The 19,561-nt window shown below is 39.9% G+C and overlaps 1 protein-coding gene and 1 long non-coding RNA gene across 6 annotated transcripts in view; both read left to right on the forward strand.

Annotated features, from left to right (window-relative positions):
* Positions 1–19,561, forward strand: part of ergic1 (endoplasmic reticulum-golgi intermediate compartment 1) — a 30,095-nt gene that overhangs the window by 5,112 nt on the left and 5,422 nt on the right. For 2 of the 5 annotated variants that reach the window (XM_082178425.1, XM_082178426.1), the window contains exons 2-8: positions 2,848–2,909; positions 4,724–4,796; positions 7,841–7,935; positions 13,909–14,033; positions 15,020–15,124; positions 15,211–15,271; positions 17,432–17,532. In XM_082178425.1, coding sequence (XP_082034551.1) covers positions 2,848–2,909; positions 4,724–4,796; positions 7,841–7,935; positions 13,909–14,033; positions 15,020–15,124; positions 15,211–15,271; positions 17,432–17,532 — 622 coding nt within the window. Of the gene's footprint in view, positions 1–2,847; positions 2,910–4,723; positions 4,797–7,840; positions 7,936–9,612; positions 11,653–12,478; positions 13,803–13,908; positions 14,034–15,019; positions 15,125–15,210; positions 15,272–17,431; positions 17,533–19,561 lie in introns of those variants that run through there. The other 3 variants (XM_082178427.1, XM_082178428.1, XM_082178429.1) reach the window with 3 other exon arrangements.
* LOC309505160 overlaps positions 17,547–19,561 on the forward strand; it is a 2,706-nt gene continuing 691 nt past the window's right edge. Inside the window, exons 1-2 of the long non-coding RNA XR_014208338.1 lie at positions 17,547–17,894; positions 18,746–18,768. This is a non-coding gene — a long non-coding RNA (uncharacterized lncRNA). The remainder of the gene's footprint in view (positions 17,895–18,745; positions 18,769–19,561) is intronic.

The raw sequence follows: 19,561 nt of genomic DNA on the forward strand, positions 1-19,561 counted from the left end.
AAACCATTTTCATTCCATTTTCAAAACATTAAATTCCATTTTCTTAATAGAAACGTGGCCATTAAAGGTGCTGTGTGATGTTTAGCAGCCCTAGTGGTGAGGTTGCGAATGGCACCCAACAGAAGTTATGGTGGCCGACAGGAAGTGATGTCGTCATGATTTGAGACAGCATAGAGTAGCCAGTTCAGCAATGAGGTTTCTTTACAAATATTAAGAAATTATGTTAACTTAATTATTCAGTAAAACGATATGTTATTGCGAATATTATTGTTATTTGTTCATCATTGTGTCAGTGTTTTTTTCGCTGACTTTAGCTTTAGCTTCTTTGCACGAAGAACAACACAGTGACGAAACGTGTTAGTCCGTTCAGGGCCACCGTATAATCATGTCGATGTAAGCGGACCCGCGGTGTGTGTAGAGAGAAATGGCTCATTCTAAAGTAATAAACACATAACGGTTCATTATGTAAGGCCTTTACACACCACTGAAAACACAGTTATGTATATGATATTTCATTCCTGTCAACAGATCCTCCTAAATATTACACAATGCCCCTTTAAGCCATGAGCAGATTGTACAAAAACTTACATATGAGTATAAATTCATATGAATCAGCCATAAAATGGTTAAGAATTGTCATGATGATAATCTTTTGTACTGGTATAAGCAGTGTAAACCATCTGACAGTGATAATGATGCATTTCCTTAGATGGTGAGAGATTGTTGCTGATCTGAATGATGGATGTGTAGCGATAAAGCTTGTCACTTCTGTGGTATTTGGTGGAGAAAGTCTTAACTTTAGGGCCTCTGTTTATTTCTCAGTCTCCTGTACCAATGCAGGTCTTTCACACACGTCAGTGCAGTTTAAGAACAGCGTGTCCTTCTGGGTTTCACACAATAGGGTTAGTTGCCTTCTACATCCTGTGAGCTCTTCTCTCAGAACACTGTGAACCGTGTGTGTGTGTGTGTGTGTGTGTGTGTGTGTGTGTAGTCCAGAGGAAGTCTCCCCCTCCCGCATTGCGTCAGCTTGGGTCGTTTCACTGCGAGAAATGCTCACAGAAATATTCACAGATGTAAGTGTTTTGGGGGGTTGGAGCCGAGCGCTGATGTAGCCGTGAAGCTTTCACAGCCCAAAAAGGGCACAAGACACTTTGAGCTGGATAGTTTGGCTTTGTTTGTGAGCTCCTTAAAAAGTCAGGGATTGAACACATTCCTGAGGGGAGTTTAATGTTACGATGCGCATCGACTGTGTGCTTCGTTCCCGGTGTCGTCTCAAACGAACCGAGGGTTGGTTCTTTACCGTTAATCAACATCATGACTTCGACAGCTGTGCAGTGACTCTGTTCCTTATTTAATAGGGTTACAAATATCATATATTGATTCATTATTGATTCATTTTTCTGGGTGAATCAAAATAACTATTTTTATAGTCATATTTCACAAACATGATCTTTCTATCCATCCGTCCGTCATTAGCAAAGCCTAGCAACTAGCCCAGAGTTACGTCCGCAACGCTTTATCGTATTTAGGCCTAATTTGGTACATGTCATCATAAGCATGACCTGAGGTTACATGCTGTGTTTCGGCGCAGTGCCACCTACTGGTCCGGAGAAACATGGACATTTTGGCATATAACTTCTGAACATTTTGTCCAAAAATCATAATGGTTTCGTTAGATTTGGAGCGACATGCCGAGTCGAATGATATCCAATTTTCCCATCTTCGAAACCGTTAGTAGTCTGATCGAGACGAAACCACCATGGGAAAATTGGAAACATAGGTAGTTGGCTATATCCTAATGGCCAAATGTCAAAATTTGCAAAAAATGCAAACAAAGTTGTTCATGGGTAATTTTATCTATGTTCTCGTAGATATAAATGTCTATAACTCCAAAACAAAATGAGATATTTTCACCAAATTTGACACACACATGTATGGGCTCACTCTGAGGACACATACAAAATAGTGGGATTGTGTCTCTTGTTGGCGCTATAATAGAACAAAACATGAAAGTGCCATTAACTAAAATACAGTATTATGATATAAAATGCTATACTTTACGAATGTGTTGGTGATCCATTACGAAACTCAGTATGTGCCACCATTAAATCCTATTATTAGTTACCAATTGCTCATGGTTGCCGTTGGTCTAACACTCCCAGGCATGTCTTGTTGTCTTTTCCTCTTTGCGCTTGGCCTCGATAAGTGCCGCTTGCAGCTATATAGTTTTAATATGTAGGCTATCTGCCATGTACTGGCTAAAACATGTTTGCGATTTGCTAATTCATGGCTTGTTTTTCTAAAAGACTGTATTGCCTTAAAAACTTTAAGCCTGCTTAAAAAGCTAAAACTGCTTTAAACTTCAAACATGCCCAAATTCATCCTGACCAACTTTATTTGACTTTATTTAGTTGTTATTGTTATGTTCATGAAAATAAGTGTCATTCTCATTACTTAAAAAAAAAAAAAAAAACTAACTTTGAAAGAAGCAAGCGACCAAAATGGCAAACTGCAAATAAATGAATGTTGTTTTAAAGATGCATAGCTAGTCTGACGGGTCTTTTCCGAGTGTGTGTGTGGTTGTGAAATGTCCATTGTTTGCTCCCTGACCCGTGACGGGTGTGTGTGGACCGCACTGAGGCCCGAGGGTCGGGATCGTGAAGCGGGGTTGAGGTGTAGCTCCAGGAGCGGAGAGGTCCTGCCAGACTGTTGCGTCTGAGACTACAGCCCATACTTCACATTCCTCAACTGCTCTGTAATGCGCCGGGAACACAATGTGCTCTCACACACACACAGGAGAACACAGTGTTTACCTTTCTTTTCTTCCCCTCTTTCTCTTCCTTCCAGGTTCGACATCTACAGGAAAGTGCCTAAAGATCTCACCCAGCCCACGTACACCGGAGCATTCAGTGAGTGCTGAAGTTTATAATGCCTATTTCCCATCATAGACCCTCATCCACTCCAATCAACCAATAGCTCGCTTCATCTGGCACTGGTTTACAGCCTGTTGCTCATCTGCCGCTTCCAGCTTTGATCCACAGTCGTGTTTTTCCCAAACTAATTTGCTGACTCAGTTTCTAGTTTCCGAACTGTTGTCCTGCATATATGCCTCATTGTTCCGTCAATTTTCGTAAGGATGGATGTTTGTAATGTTAGGTGTTGCCGTTTGACTCACGATGATATAATACACACTCACACACACACACACACACACACACACACACACACACACACACTCATTACTATGGCCCTGTCCTTTGTTGTTGTGGCCTCGAGGGAATAACTTCATGTTTAGTCATGTTTCCCGAGACCAGCCCTGAACGCGACCTAAATATTTTGCTGATAAACCGGTTCTGCATGTGAATAAGATATCAGGGTAAATATCTGTGGTTTAAAAGGTAAACAGACGTGACTTTTAAGTTAGATAATGTCATCTGTTCGGGCTTTTAAAGCTTTTCCTTATAGCTAAAACGGAAACGGGAAAGAAAAATCAATAGTCTCTTCGATTTAATCAACTGTGTTTTTAAAGTTGATATATAGAAACAGACAATAAGCTAAAAATCAATGTGATTTAATCAACCATGTGTATAAAGAATATAACGTCATCTTGTCTAGTTTAATCGACTGTCTTCAAAGCTTTTAAGTGTAGTTAATATAACTACAGTAAACTGAAAGGAAAATCAATCATTGACATGTAAATCTTTCCCAGTATTATCCTCATTAAAGTGGAACAAGTGATATAGCCCATGATGAACCTGAGTCCGTGAGCGAATGTGTCATAGCGACACGCCTTATTGTTTGTGTTATAGCTAAACATTAGCTTGTGTAAACTGGAATGAACCAGAGTTTTGGGATGACGTGTCAACCACAGAGTCACATGACCTGAGACTCACTAGAGACAGTCTCCATGTAAATATGCACTCGCTGCTTCTTACTTTGACTCATCTGGTCACACGTTGAACACGTAACGATTACATTAACCAGAGCAATAAAGCCATGAATGTTCAAGCGCCTTAGGCAACTTGGTGTGTGTTGACTTTCACACACACTCCTTTTGCATAGTCAGATATAATTTAGAGAAATGATGTCACTGCTAATGAGCTGATTTCAGCGAACACGGACGGAAAATGTCACTGTAACACTTTACATAAGGTTCATTAGTTAATTACCTCAGTTAACATGAGCTAAGAATGAACAATACTTCTACAGCATTTATTAATCTTAGATCATATCAGTTTCAACATTCACTAATACGTTATTAAAATCAAAGTTTGTATTTGTAAACATTTGTTAATTCACTGTGAACTAACATGAACAATAAACAGCTGGATTTTTATTAACTAACATTAACAAAGATTAATAAATACAGTAACAAATGTAGGTAACACTTTATTTTACAGTGTCCTTGTTACATATGTTACATGTACTTACCATAGTAATAACAGTCAATTATGCATAATTACATGCAACTAACCCTCAACCAAACCCTACCCTAACCCTATAGTAAGTACATGTAGTAAATTAATATTACTCAGTACTTAAATATATAATTACACTGTAACAATGACACCTTAAAATAAAGTGTAACCCAAATGTATTACTCATTGTTAGTTCATGTTAGTTAGTACATGAACTAATGAACCGTACTGTAAAGTGTTACTGATGTTCCTTTAGGGTGAAGGTGACGTCTCTAATGTTGTGTTGTCCCTCCTGTAACCCTCAGTTTCAGTGTGCTGCTGCGTCTTCATGCTGTTCCTCTTCCTCTCAGAACTGACAGGATTCATCGCTACAGAAATGTATGTATGACAGCTGTAATCATACATGCCTGTGCTGAGATTATAATGAAGAAAACAAGGTCTGGTTTCAAATCTGAAAACGGTATCATAAATTTGGCTACTTGTGTCCCACTTTATATCAAGTCTCTTTAACTACTATGCAATAACAACATTTATTACAGTGCTCTTATTGTGTACACACAATTTTTATGTTGTACTCGTATATATGTACTTACGAGAATATCTAACGATACAAATGTTAATGGGATTGTTATATAGTTTATACTCTTATTATGTCCAAGGTGAACATATTTAGACTTTTTTTGTTTTCAGACAGTTTAATATATAACTTTCAAAAACGCCCAGTACAAATGTTACTACAGTTTACAGTACATTGTTACTGTGTTAACTGGAAGACAGCTAATGTACACGCATGCAAGAGGAGCAAATGTTATCAAAGATGATTGGCTCTTTTAAATCGGCATGAAATCAAAATTTTACGTTGTTAGTTCGCATTAGTAGTCTTGTGGTGAACAATTCATCCATGCAAGTTAATTCACAAAAAACAATGTTTTCGTGATCTTTAATCGAAACCTCTCAGGAATGGCCATCTCTGATGACATCAGTTTGACATCCGTCCAGCTGTCGGTCTGCCGAATGAAATGCCTACTTTTATAGATCCAATCAATTCCCAGTGGAAAAAAACAAGCCATGTGGATTCACTCGGAACATGTGTCGCATTACCGAAGTAAAGTCTGTCTCAGCTTCCGGTTCACACAGATGTTAAAGGTGCAGTGTGTAATATTGACAGCTAGTGGTTGAAATGGGTATTACTGGAGAGCGTTGTGTCCGCCGCCCCATCCTCCTCCTCCTCCTCCTCCTCCTCCTCCTCCTCCTCATGCGGGTTGCCAGTTCAAAGGGGACATAACACACAGGTTCTCCCAATCTCGTGTTAATCTTGAGTACATATATAGTAGTACTGCATCCTTCATATCTCCGAAGAGTCTTTAGTTTGATCAGATTTAGACAGATACGCTTCCGGACCGCAACCTGAACGAAGCACGTTGATGGTTGTTCTCGCGCTCTCTCTCTGGTTGATGTGTGTGTGTGTGTGTGTGTGTGTGTGTGTGTAAGGAATTCCACCTTTTATGATGTCATTCAGGGCCATACTCAAAAAAAATTTTCCGAAACTTTTACGAATCCCGAAGTTTAGGCACAGAAATGCTTCGTCATACGTCCAACTCGTTTTTTTTTTTCAACTTTAGCCATGTTTAGCATGAGAATCCAACTCTTTTAACAGTGTAAATAAGTCAGAATGTATGTAATGGCATTAGACATCCCCTTTAAGGACACGCAAAAGAATAGACATCCCCTTTAAGGACACGCAAAAGAAACGAGCGTAATGGACAATGTAGTGGAATGCTTCTTAGGCCGAGTGTAATCTGCGATCGCTGACCCAGTTTGTGTGCTGGCTTCATCGCTGTGTGTTCGGTCAACTGGCAACCCGTGGTGTCGAAACATTATTGGCTGCGTTTGCAGTGGGCCTGATAACAGAACAAAACAGGAACAGACATTCAGAGATGTAACGCACGTCTCAGAAGTAGAGTAACTGGCTGAAGCATTGCTTTTTTAGAGAAACAAGTGTGTGAATTTAGTACGTTTCCTAAATATCTGCAAACATATTATAGTATTTTTATGCTTTAGTACAGTCAAAAAATGACATACAGCACCTTTAACTGAAGGGTAGCACCTCCAAATCTCACAACTGTCATATCCACCTTATTTTGCAACTTGGAAGTAATGTGCGAGACTTAAAGTCCCCCGTATCAATAATTGTATCCCTTTAAACTCATATTTGATCACCAAAATGAAATTTTTAATGTTTTTCCTTAACTCAATGTCTTCATGTCTTAAAATATCTTGAATGTAACTCGACACCCTTGCCTCATTTAGTATGCGTGGTTCTATGAATATGCAAATGAGCCCCGCCTCCACTCACTCACTCAGCTCAGAGATCCACTGGTTGACGATCACACGTTGATCTGATTGGTTACAAGGTAGTTTGTGACGTCAGAAACACCAGCGATTTCAAAGCGTGTGTTTGAGACTGTCTTTGGTTCACTGCAGTTTTAAGGAGAAAATACTCAGCAATGCTGTCGACTTATGAATTTACACATGATTTAATGTGTTTTTATCCACAGCGGGACTTTAAGACTCATTAGCCATTAGCCGGAAATAACTAGAAGAGTAACAAAGTGCAGTGAACTTTAAAACCATTTGTGCTACAAACCATTGTTTCTGATAATAAATTAAAATAATATAATAACAAATACCATTTTTTGCAATATCAAGCAGCGTAACGGACATCTTATATACAGCTAAAAAATAAATGGAAGTGAATGAGACCCGAGACTTGCTTACAAATTAGTCCGCTCTAATGTTAAAAATAAGGTTTGTGTGTTATTTCTTCCACTTATTTCTACATTAGTCTTTTATTCATTGACAAAGTTTTGTTATTATTGTTTAAAATAAGCATTGAAGCAGTTCTGTTTGAAAATATTAATGTTTTCCCACCCCAGATCAATGTCAGTGGTGCAACCAACAGAAAATGTAGTCATTTTGCTGTAAGAAAGAAAGTCTTAAAACAGGAAATGATGTCACAGAGATCACTCTTTAAAAATAGGATGTTTTGAGCTTTTTATGACATGGAAAAAGTAGCTTGTTAATATAGTTCAACCTCAAGAACCCCTTTTTTTTTTTTTTTTTTTTTTTTTTTAAGTTAGTAAAAATGTTTAATTTTCAAATGAATCTTGAAATGTTTTTGATCTGCATTCACACTGACTTCCTGACCCAAGTCTGACCTCGGCTTGACACACGACATAGACTTCGGTGTCTGTTTGTCAACTTCTTTCATGTGTTCATCGGGGGGGAAGTGAGGAAACCAAAACTGCAATTAATGTAATTCTGGCCTTTTACTGTGAAGCTTAGATCTCTAACTTTAGCAGATGACCTGATGACCTTTACAGACGGCTGATACTGCATGTATGTTCATGTGTGTTTTACAGAGTGAATGAACTGTACGTGGATGACCCTGATAAGGACAGTGGGGGGAAGATAGAAGTGAGTTTAAACATCACTTTGCCAAACTTACACTGTGATTGTGAGTATATACATAACATACATAAATACTCTTCTGACTGATGTTTTTCTGTCCACATGTGTATCACATCATCTGTTGTTGACATGTTATGAGTGTTTGGAGAGTTTACTGTTGGTATGGGATCATAACTCGTTGACGTAGATGATGAGAGGAAACGATGCTCGATGGCCTCCCACACGAGTCTCGTTCTGAGTTCATGCACTGCATGGGTTTTCTCTCAGACGGATTAGGATGGACCTTTTACCTCAATCAGACACGCTGTTTTGAAACTCAACAGGAAATCGTATGGTCATACGTGAGCAAGCGTATGAGGAAATTACATTTTTATATTTGTTAATGCATCTGCACAAGGATTTGCCAAGCATTATTTGATTTGTCATGTTTGCGTAATGATTCAGTCACATAACCTTTTTCCTATTGTGACTTAATAGATAGTCACTAGCTATTTGGATTAGGGCTGGGCGATCACATGACTTTGCTGGTGAAACAAAAGTTAACCAACACTGTGAATATCACGGTTATTTTTAATCAGGTATACTATCATGCGCTAAAAATGGTTAAAAATTATTTTTAGTGTTCATTTAGTGGAAAGTGGGGTTATTGATTATATTTTATCGGAGATTAAAATTTAACATATTTTGTTTTTGTTCAAAATAAATTGGAAAAAATATAATTTTATAGCTTATCATACAAGATCTCAGCAATTACATAATTATTGAGAGATGACAAATGGCTGAAAAAAAAAAAAATGATAAAAAAAGATTTTTAGCTGAATCTCCAAGCCCTAATTAGTATCATAGAACAATGGATCCAGTGATTAGTTCCACCAAGCATTTAATCATCAGCATTCAGACACTTTTATCCAAAGCAACTTACAAATGCTTCTTCTTCATGACTGGTTTAAGCGGTTAAAGGGACAGTTCACCCAAAAATGAAAGTTCTGTCATCATGTACTCTCCCTCAAGTTGGTCCAAACCTGTATGACTTTCTTTCTTCTGCTGAACACAAAAGATACTTTGAAGAATATGGGCAACCAAACATCCTCACCAAACTTCCATAGCAAGGCGAAAAACTACCATGGAAGTCGACTGGGTTCATCAGCTGTCATTCTTCACAATACCTTCTTTTGTGTTCAGCAGAAGAAAGAAATTCATACAGGTTTAGAGGTGAGGGTGAGTAAATATTGAATCAACTCATCGTCATGTTAATAAAAATAAATAAATAATGGAAACAGGCAGAAAACTGATGCCTCATTCTATATATAACGTAGTGAAATGAAGGACAAATGCTTTGCAACCGGCGCTTTGTTGCGTTCAGTGGAGACACGGTGTAAGCCTAACCAATGTGGGGAAAAGAAAAGAAAAAAAATATATATATACATACATATATATACACTACCAGTCAAAAGTTTGGGGTCGGTGAGATTTTTTATGTTTTTAAAAGAAAAACTTTTCTGCTCACCAAGGCTGCATTTATTTCATTAAAAATACAAACAAATACAGTAATATTGTGAAATATTATTGTAATGTAAATCATCTGTTTTCTATGTGAATATACAGTAAAGTGTAACGTTTGAACTCTATTCATCATAGCATCATGAAATAAAAATGTAAATAACTGTTTTCAACACTGATAATAATCATAAATGTTGTTTGAGTATCAAATCATCATATTAGAGTGATTTCTGAAGGATCATGTGACACTGAAGACTGGAGTAATGATGATAAATTCAGCTTTGATCACAGGAATAAATTACACTTTACTGTATATTCACATAGAAAACAGATGATTTACATTACAATAATATTTCACAATATTACTGTTTTTGTTTGTATTTTTAATCAAATAAATGCAGCCTTAATGAGCAGAAGAGACTTCTTTTAAAAACATAAAAAATCTCACCGACCCCAAACTTTTGAACGGTAGTGTATATATATGTGTGTGTGTGTGTATATATCAAAGTTGAGATTTGTTTGTAAAGTGGCTCGTTTCTGAAGGTCAGCGCCCTCAGAGGAATTGTGGTCACCTCTGATGTCACTCTGGGCAGATCCTCAAAAGTTTGGAAAGACATTTGCAACCGACTGTTTCACACACATTACACAAAGGCCAAACTATGTTCAGAACAACATCTTGAGCCGTTCTCATGGGTGAGAAATAGGGGTTTTGCCTATTATGGAAGAGGTTGGTCTCTTAAATGGAGCATAAGTGACTGAAACCCGAGTCTTTCTGCCCTGGTTACATGAGTCATGAAGACCAGCCTCGCTGTGATCCGAGTAATGCCCTCTCTTACTGTTTTCAAGTAGAAATCGAGCTTTACCTTTTCTGAAGAATGTGTCAGAGGGTATTTCCCATGGAAAAAGGCTGGTTGCTAGGGCACTGAATGCCTCTTTGAGTGGTTGCTAAGGTGCTGTGGTCGGTTTTCTGGTGGTTATTTAGTGGCTTTTTCAAGTCTCTGTGAAATTGACCGTTTTGGGGTTTTTTTTGCTCACTTTATCGTCTTCTAGAAGAAAAGTCTGATTATAAGAGCAATAATATTGTATAAATGAATCATAAGACATTCAAATTAATTCCATAGTAAACGATAATGATGCATTTCGTGAGATATCCTCGGAAACGGATGTTTTTTTTCCGTAAAACTACATGGGGCTTTTTCATGCTGTCACTATTACTGTGCTAAATTATTGATTTCTGTAGACATACACGTCGTTCCCTCCTTTACAACGTCACTTTTCAACACTCGTGTGTTTGTGGAAAATGTGGATGCTTTTTTCCTTTCTGCGTTTGCTGAGAAAACCATGCGAGACCTTTAGTTGTTCTGGGCACACGTCAGATTGCACTTAAAAGGGCAATGAAATGTTTCCATTCACACATTTACCCCTTAACGAGTGGAGATCGTGTGGTTGTAGTTTACTGGATTGAGTCTAAGCTGTAGATGTCATGGTTTATGTCTTCGAGTGTGAGCGACCAGAGCAGCGTCAGTGCTTTACTTCACTGGGAATCGTCAAACTCCCTGGAAAACTTTTAATGGAATCATTCTTCCATTCAGTTTTCTGGCTGGCCTTTCATTTTGTGCACTTTTGAGATCATGAAGCGTAATCGTACCTGTCATCATCATAAGAGGAAAGAGCCAGTGTTGCTTTCTCTGGAAGGCAGGCTTAAAATAGCCTTGGGCTACAGGTCAACATGCTCTTAGTATAACACACACCACCACAGCGTCAGAAGATCTGCTACGACACACTGGGAAAGGTCGAATGAACAGTTGTGCTTAATGATTTTTGCTGCAACATGAACTTGTTTGGGATAGTTCACCCTTGGCCAATAACTGTCAAGATCCCAAAAACTCTATAGGCCCTGTCTACACCTAGATGTGTTTTGGTGGATCGGATCACCTGTAGGCGAGGGACACATTCCCGTTTACACCTGGTGTTTAAATCTCTTCTGTCCACTTTCAGCCACTTCTGTCCTGATTTCTTCAAGGAGAGGGTCTGTGGGCGGGGGAATATATGTTTTTTTTTCAGATCTTTAAATCTAATGGACAAAATAAGCTTAAGCAATTTTCATATGAATGTAAAGATCAGCATCTTTAATTTCTGCGCTGACAGTCTCAAGACCAGCCGAACGCTGTGAGTGTGTGTTAGACATCAGGAATGGTGAGAGAACATTGTGCTTGGTATGTTTTTCCTCTTCAAACCAAACTTGTGTCTTCAGCTGATAGTAGTGGTGCAACGGATCATCATTGATCCGTGATCCGTTCGGATCAATATCTTCGGTTCGGCACTCACGTGATCCGCGGATTGATTTATGAAAAAAAAGTTGTGCGCATGTTCAGTCCACACACAGCGTGGTCATGGCGAGCGTTATGAACCGCAGAGAGCGTGACGCCTCATTCGCGCCGCAAAACCTCCAGACGTGCGTAAACGCGTCTTTACATTGACTTCACATTGAAATCACTCGCGCCAGACCATAGACATGCGCCAGACGCTCTATTCGCGTTTGGTGTGAACGCAGCATGGGTGACGGCGAGAGAGAGAGAGAGAGAAAGAGTGCCTGCGAGTGCGAGCGAGCAAGGTAATACGTTGTCAAATATGTTTAAACTTAAATGAACTACATATACAAGTAGTTATGTCTCTTTGTATTAATTTGTCCTGTTATTGACATAGGCCTAATGCACGTCATTGACAAAATGCGCAACCAGATGTTCGAATAATTCGAATATGTGTTTTTTAGAGGGAATATTCGAACGTCATTTTTGAGCAATTTTGACAGCCCTATATGACAGTGGAAACACATAAAGCATTGGTCCATGTTTAAAGGAAGGAGATGCCTTTTTATGTTGCACTTTAAGTTGTTTTTCATTAATTATGTTAAAAAGAAGATATTATGCCTTGTGCACTTTAAGTTGATTTTATATATTTTAATTTAATAATTTAAAAGTGTTAATAATTTTTTTTACATTTTTTTTGCTGATCCGATCCGTGACTCTGATCCGAGAAACGATCCGAACCGTGAGTTTTTTGATCCGTTGCACCCCTAGCTGATAGAGTGTAATCCCGTCTGGCTCGAGCGTTTCCCATAATGTCATGCATGAGGTCAGTAGACGGAGAGAAGACGGTGTTTTGTGGCTGATTGAACACATTCGACCACATGAGCGTTTACACTAGTAAATCAGTGTGTGTTTAACTCCCTCTGGAAGTGCTGGAAAGTGAAGCGTTTCAGACCCGTTTACACCTGTGTTTAGAGGCGTCCACTTGTGATCCGATCGACCAAAACACATCTCAATACCTGCTGTAAACAGGGCTGTAAATGTCACAGAAGTGAGTCCTCATGGCTCATTACAGGTCGACTAAAGCCAAACACTTGGAGGAACAACTGCACTTCAATCACTGAAAATCTGCCATAACTCTCAAATGTCCTTCAAACTCGCCTCGACCTTGAACACCAATCTTCCTGTATGTTGATGAGTGCACTGCGTTTCCAGCTTCATGCAGATTAAAGAAGTTTTCACATCTACCAGGAGTTGTTTTAGATGTACTTTTCCTTTTAATTAACATCCCGAGTCAAACTTTAACATTTATGAATGTTATTACACGAGATAATTTCAAAAGAAGTGATCCACTAAGAAAATCACCAAAGCAATGTTTGAATTTTAAACAGATGTACAAAAAATTTAATCCTTTTTAATGTGATAAGTGTCTTTTTTGGGACCTCTGAACAGTCAGACCAAAACTTATTCAGACACCAGATATCATTTGTGATATTTCTTTACTAGTGTGTGCAGGACACTATAGTTCATTTATGTGAGTGAGGAGGGCAAAGATAAAGTAAACTGTGATGTATTATACACAGAAATTCTTCATACAGTGAATACCAGTAACATTTGGACCAAAAATTATTCAGACACTTTGAGCTGATCATGTTTTGCTGAAGTGTTTTTTCTTTAATAACTAATGCTCTTTTTACACACAGACTGAACACAATGAAGCATTGCTTGGTGATTGGTTGAGCTAAACTGGTATTATCTAATTGTGTAGTTAAATTTAACAGCTGACAGATATTCAACATCATTCAAGACAGTCTAACAGAAGGACGGACAAAACCAGTCAAATATCAACTGAGTTCTTGTCATATTTTATCACCACTTTCTAAACTATAGCGTATAAACTGTGATGATGTGAGAAATGTTGAAGGTGTCTGAATACATGTTGGTTTGACTGTGTCTTCATCACCGGTGACGTTGTTGAAGAAACTGTCCTTTTGTACAATGTAAATGAAAACTGTTCCTCTCCAATCGTCTGTGTTTGTGTGGCTCTTTTCTCCTCCTCTGTGTGTGTGTGTGTGTGTGTGTGTGTGTGTGTGTGTGTGTGTGTGTGTGTGTGTGTGTGTGTGTGTGTGTGTGTGTGTGTGTGTGTGTGTGTGTGTGTGTGTGTGTGTGTGTGTGTGTGTGTGTGTGTGTGTGTGTGTGTGCGCGCGCAGTGGTGGGTTTGGACATCCAGGACGAGATGGGCCGGCATGAAGTGGGTCACATAGAGAACTCGATGAAGATGCCTCTTAACAACGGCCACGGGTGCCGCTTCGAAGGAGAGTTCAGTATTAATAAAGTAAGAGATGCCTGACGTCACTTGAGCTCTTCTCTTCTTGTCGGGTGTTGAGTGTTTCCTGTGGAACTGCTCATCGTAAGACTAGAAGCCGTATCGAGTTTCATTGGCGTCCTTGTAGATTCAAAACTATTTTCGCTTTCTCTCAGATTGTGTCTGATGTGTTTGCCTGGATGATAACGGACCAGTTGCCCCACGGTTCGGCACGCATGTGATTCGCGGATTAACTGCTCAATTTAACCATCATAGACTGAAAGTTTATCATTTGGACTTGTTTTGTCTTGCCAATTTACACATTCAAACAATTTTAAGTGCAGAAGAAGTGCCGTAAATCAGGACTCGTGCGTTATCTGTGCGCTCGGACACTGAATTAATTCCACTTTCGCGTTTCCATGCCCTTGAACGGACACATAGACACAAAATAATGTTAGAAAACTCGTCTAAATACCCGTCTCTGCAAGTATTCTATCGGTTACGTTATAAGTGAAGTGAACCGTTGCCGATGTTTGTCAGTTTATTCGGTCTTAAAGTGACAGCAGCCTAATATTCCTCCTGTTGTCTGTGTCATTAATGTTAATAAAATGACAAAATACAGCTTTAACAAAGATGAAACTACATTTAATTTCTACAGTGAACAAATAGTGTTATTTTACATTTAGGCTTAATTAATAATTACTGTACCTGAATACTGTTAGACGTTGTAACTTTGTTATTTAGTATTCATCTCTGCTTGTAATTTGTGTATTTGTTATTTAATTACTGACTGTTCACTTGTTTTTATTAATATTTGAACTTTATCAGTTTGGCTAGTAGTTTTTGATGCAGTATCGAAGAGCTTCAAGTGAGCTTTAAGTAATAAATGAAAAGCAAAGTTGATTTTTTGCTGAAACGAAAGACGATCTGATCCGTAGCTCAATAACCGTAAGTGATCTGAACTGTGAATTGAATGACCCGCTCCAGCACTAATGCTAACTTGTGTTGTTCTTCAGGTTCCAGGAAACTTTCACGTGTCGACACACAGCGCGACGGCTCAGCCCCAGAGCCCTGACATGACCCACGTCATACACAAGCTGGCCTTCGGGGAGAAGCTTCAGGTCGGCAGGCCGTCGTCAGTCAGTGAGAAATGAAGGACGATGTAAAATCAACAGGAATAAGTCATTGTGATGTCGTTGAATTGCAGGTGCAGCATGTCCGGGGGGCGTTCAATGCGTTAGGGGGAGCCAACAGACTTCAGTCCAATGGTATGTCTTTATAGCCTTCTATATATATAGTCTGGGTCAATGACGTGACGTAACATATTTGTTTTATCTATTTGTTTGTTTAAAAATACATTGAAAATGCACTTCATTTATTATATTATTCATGTATTAAATGTATTGATTATACCTTTTCTATGATGGACACTTTCTTTTTTTTTTTACTATCAAAATAAGCCAATTATAAGTGTTTATATTTTAGACCTGAAGGGATTGTTTTCACTGGGAAAATTGCGTACATGCGTCACTTGTGCGTGTGTGTCTCGTCATATCTGTAAATAGAGTAAAGTTGCTCCGACTGCTTTGACGTGTGTGTGTGTGTGTGTGTGTGTGTGTGTTGTAATGCATAATATCATTTCATAAATAATTAGAACTTAAGTTAAAATGCATTGCACATTGCAGCATAAAACAGGAAGTGATATCATGACTGTCGAGGGCAATAAATCTCATGATATATCTGGCAAGGCAAGGCTGGTTGTTCATTTAGAGTGACTTGCTAAAAATTTTATGATTTTTTTTTTTTAATTAATCATAATATTTGGGGGAAAATTTAGATTTTTAGTGGACACTTTTACTTGCCATTAAAGGCCTGTTAAAACCAAGAACAAAAACTATTAAAAAAACTATAACTATATTATCGTTCACACCAATGTACGATATGGCTCTGTTTCTTATAATCGCTGCAGTTGCTTTAAATGCTCGAGCTTCTCAAAGCAGGATGGATTCTGATTGGCTGTCGGTGTTTTTATTGTTCATCAGCTGGGGAAAAATTATTCTGATTCCAACAATATCGTTACAGTTGTTGTGTGGATTACACTTTTAGAGTTAGAACAATTGTTTAAACCTTTATAGTTATAGTTCTCATCTTTGGTGTGAATGGGCTTTAAAGGGGTCCTGATGTTAAATATGTAAAATAAGTCTCTGATGTCCCCAGAGTGTGTATGTGAAGTTTTAGCTCAAAATAAATGTTTCATAATTTTTTACAGCATGTTAAAATTGTCACTTTTTGAGGGTGAGCAAAAAAAAGGTGAGCTATTTTTGTGTGTGTCCCTTTAAATGCAAATGAGCTGCTGCTCCCGGCACAGAGGGCGGAGCTTCAAGAGCTTGTGTGTGTGTGTGTGTGTGTGTGTGTGTGTGTGTGTGTGTGTGTGTTAGCAGCTCCGATTACCTCACACACACAAACTGAACATTTCAAAAACTTTTGTATGGTTAGTTGATGAATTTATGTTGCTGATGTGTATTTATCTTCTAGTCAGGTCAAGTCAGGGGGCGGGGTTTATGTAAATGTAAGGGTTGGTGATGTCACTAACCCGGGAGGAATGTGGTGTAGTCTCTACCAGCTGTTTGTTGTAGTCCTTTAAAAGCTATTTCTGTAAAAGCAAATATCTCCCTTTGCTTTGAACTTTGAGTGTTGTAACTTTGCAGATGTTGTTTATGCTCAAACAGCAACATTACACACTAACTAAAGTTAGAAAAGTCAAATCATCAGCCACCCCTTCAACAGTTGTACCAAAATAGTTTACCAAATATTTTGCCCCAGATAATCCAAAGAATCCTCATAGCCGTACGATCTGAGGTGTCCGGAGTGTAAATGTTGCAGGGCGAGTAACATGCCAAAATGAAACTCTTTGAGTTCAGAGTTTGTTCAAACCCGTAAGAATGAGCACTATTGCCAGAGCGTCCGACTCGTGTAACTGAGAGTGTCTAACCACCCAACACAAGTCACACAGATTGAATTACAAAACAGCACAGAAATAGCAGAGAAGAAGTACGTCACTCGGACGGAATAATCCACCATCCTGTCTGGGACATCAAGCTGACAGATCTGCAGGAAGATCACTGAATACACACGACCAGTCTAAAGACTGGGGTCGTGAGATTACCAAAAAAAATACTACAACAAAAAACAGTAATATTGTGAAATATTATTCTAATGTAAATCATCTGTTTTCTATGTGAATATCTAGTAAAGTGTAATTTATTCCTGTGATCAAAGCTGAATTTTCAGCATCATTACTCCAGTCTTCAGTGTCACATGATCCTTCAGAAATCATTCAGATATGATGATTTTTTCAGTCAAACGTTTGACTGGTAGTGTGTGTGTAACTTCCACAGAAATAAAGCCATGCGTTTGTCTTCCTTCAGCTTTAGCGTCTCACGATTACATTCTCAAGATCGTCCCTACGGTGTACGAGGACCTGGGAGGCAAGCAGAGGTTTTCCTACCAGTACACCGTGGCAAACAAGGTAATCTGACACACACACACACACACACACACATGTGAAGTCTAAATATAAGAGCGCTGTGCTGATGTCTGTGGTTTCCATCGACGCTGGATGAATTATGGCTCTCTTTCATGAAGCACCATCAAGCATTTATCACCTCTGAAGACACTTGCAGGACGTGTGTGTTCGTGAGATGTGTGTTAATGTGAGGTCGTGTGGTGTGAACGTACTGAGAAACTGTACTCTGAGTGTCCGAGGTTTCTCCAGAAAGTGTTCAGCAGCAGCTGGTGTGATATATGTGTGATTATAGATGTTTATAGAGTGAGATCTTCAGCCGTGCTCTTTAATCGCATCGCTTTAGGCCTAAGGCTGTGTGTGTCGAGGTGATGAGGCTGTGTGTGTCGAGGTGATGAGGCTGTGTGTGTCGAGGTGATGATGCTGTGTGTGTTGAGGTGATGATGCTGTGTGTGTCGAGGTGATGAGGCTGTGTGTGTCGAGGTGATGAGGCTGTGTGTGTTGAGGTGATGAGGCTGTGTGTGTTGAGGTGATGAGGCTGTGTGTGTTGAGGTGATGATGCGGTGTGTGTTGAGGTGATGAGGCTGTGTGTGTTGAGGTGATGAGGCTGTGTGTGTTGAGGTGATGATGCTGTGTGTGTTGAGGTGATGATGCTGTGTGTGTTGAGGTGATGAGGCTGTGTGTGTTGAGGTGATGAGGCTGTGTGTGTCGAGGTGATGAGGCTGTGTGTGTCGAGGTGATGATGCTGTGTGTGTCGAGGTGATGAGGCTGTGTGTGTCGAGGTGATGATGCTGTGTGTGTCGAGGTGATGATGCTGTGTGTGTCGAGGTGATGAGGCTGTGTGTGTCGAGGTGATGAGGCTGTGTGTGTCGAGGTGATGAGGTTGTGTGTGTCGAGGTGATGAGGTTGTGTGTGTCGAGGTGATGAGGCTGTGTGTGTTGAGGTGATGAGGCTGTGTGTGTTGAGGTGATGAGGCTGTGTGTGTCGAGGTGATGAGGCTGTGTGTGTTGAGGTGATGATGCTGTGTGTGTTGAGGTGATGATGCTGTGTGTGTCGAGGTGATGAGGTTGTGTGTGTCGAGGTGATGAGGCTGTGTGTGTCGAGGTGATGATGCTGTGTGTGTCGAGGTGATGAGGCTGTGTGTGTTGAGGTGATGAGGCTGTGTGTGTTGAGGTGATGAGGCTGTGTGTGTTGAGGTGATGAGGCTGTGTGTGTTGAGGTGATGATGCTGTGTGTGTTGAGGTGATGAGGTTGTGTGTGTCGAGGTGATGAGGCTGTGTGTGTTGAGGTGATGAGGCTGTGTGTGTTGAGGTGATGAGGCTGTGTGTGTTGAGGTGATGATGCTGTGTGTGTTGAGGTGATGATGCTGTGTGTGTTGAGGTGATGAGGTTGTGTGTGTTGAGGTGATGAGGCTGTGTGTGTCGAGGTGATGATGCTGTGTGTGTCGAGGTGATGAGGCTGTGTGTGTTGAGGTGATGAGGCTGTGTGTGTTGAGGTGATGAGGCTGTGTGTGTTGAGGTGATGAGGCTGTGTGTGTTGAGGTGATGAGGCTGTGTGTGTTGAGGTGATGAGGCTGTGTGTGTTGAGGTGATGAGGCTGTGTGTGTTGAGGTGATGAGGCTGTGTGTGTTGAGGTGATGATGCTGTGTGTGTCGAGGTGATGATGCTGTGTGTGTTGAGGTGATGATGCTGTGTGTGTCGAGGTGATGAGGCTGTGTGTGTCGAGGTGATGAGGCTGTGTGTGTCGAGGTGATGAGGCTGTGTGTGTTGAGGTGATGAGGCTGTGTGTGTTGAGGTGATGAGGCTGTGTGTGTCGAGGTGATGAGGCTGTGTGTGTCGAGGTGATGAGGCTGTGTGTGTCGAGGTGATGATGCTGTGTGTGTCGAGGTGATGAGGCTGTGTGTGTCGAGGTGATGAGGCTGTGTGTGTCGAGGTGATGATGCTGTGTGTGTTGAGGTGATGAGGCTGTGTGTGTTGAGGTGATGATGCTGTGTGTGTCGAGGTGATGATGCTGTGTGTGTTGAGGTGATGATGCT

The sequence above is a fragment of the Leuciscus leuciscus genome, assembly GCF_965113295.1.
Source record: "Leuciscus leuciscus genome assembly, chromosome: 8".
Lineage (NCBI taxonomy): Eukaryota > Metazoa > Chordata > Actinopteri > Cypriniformes > Leuciscidae > Leuciscus > Leuciscus leuciscus.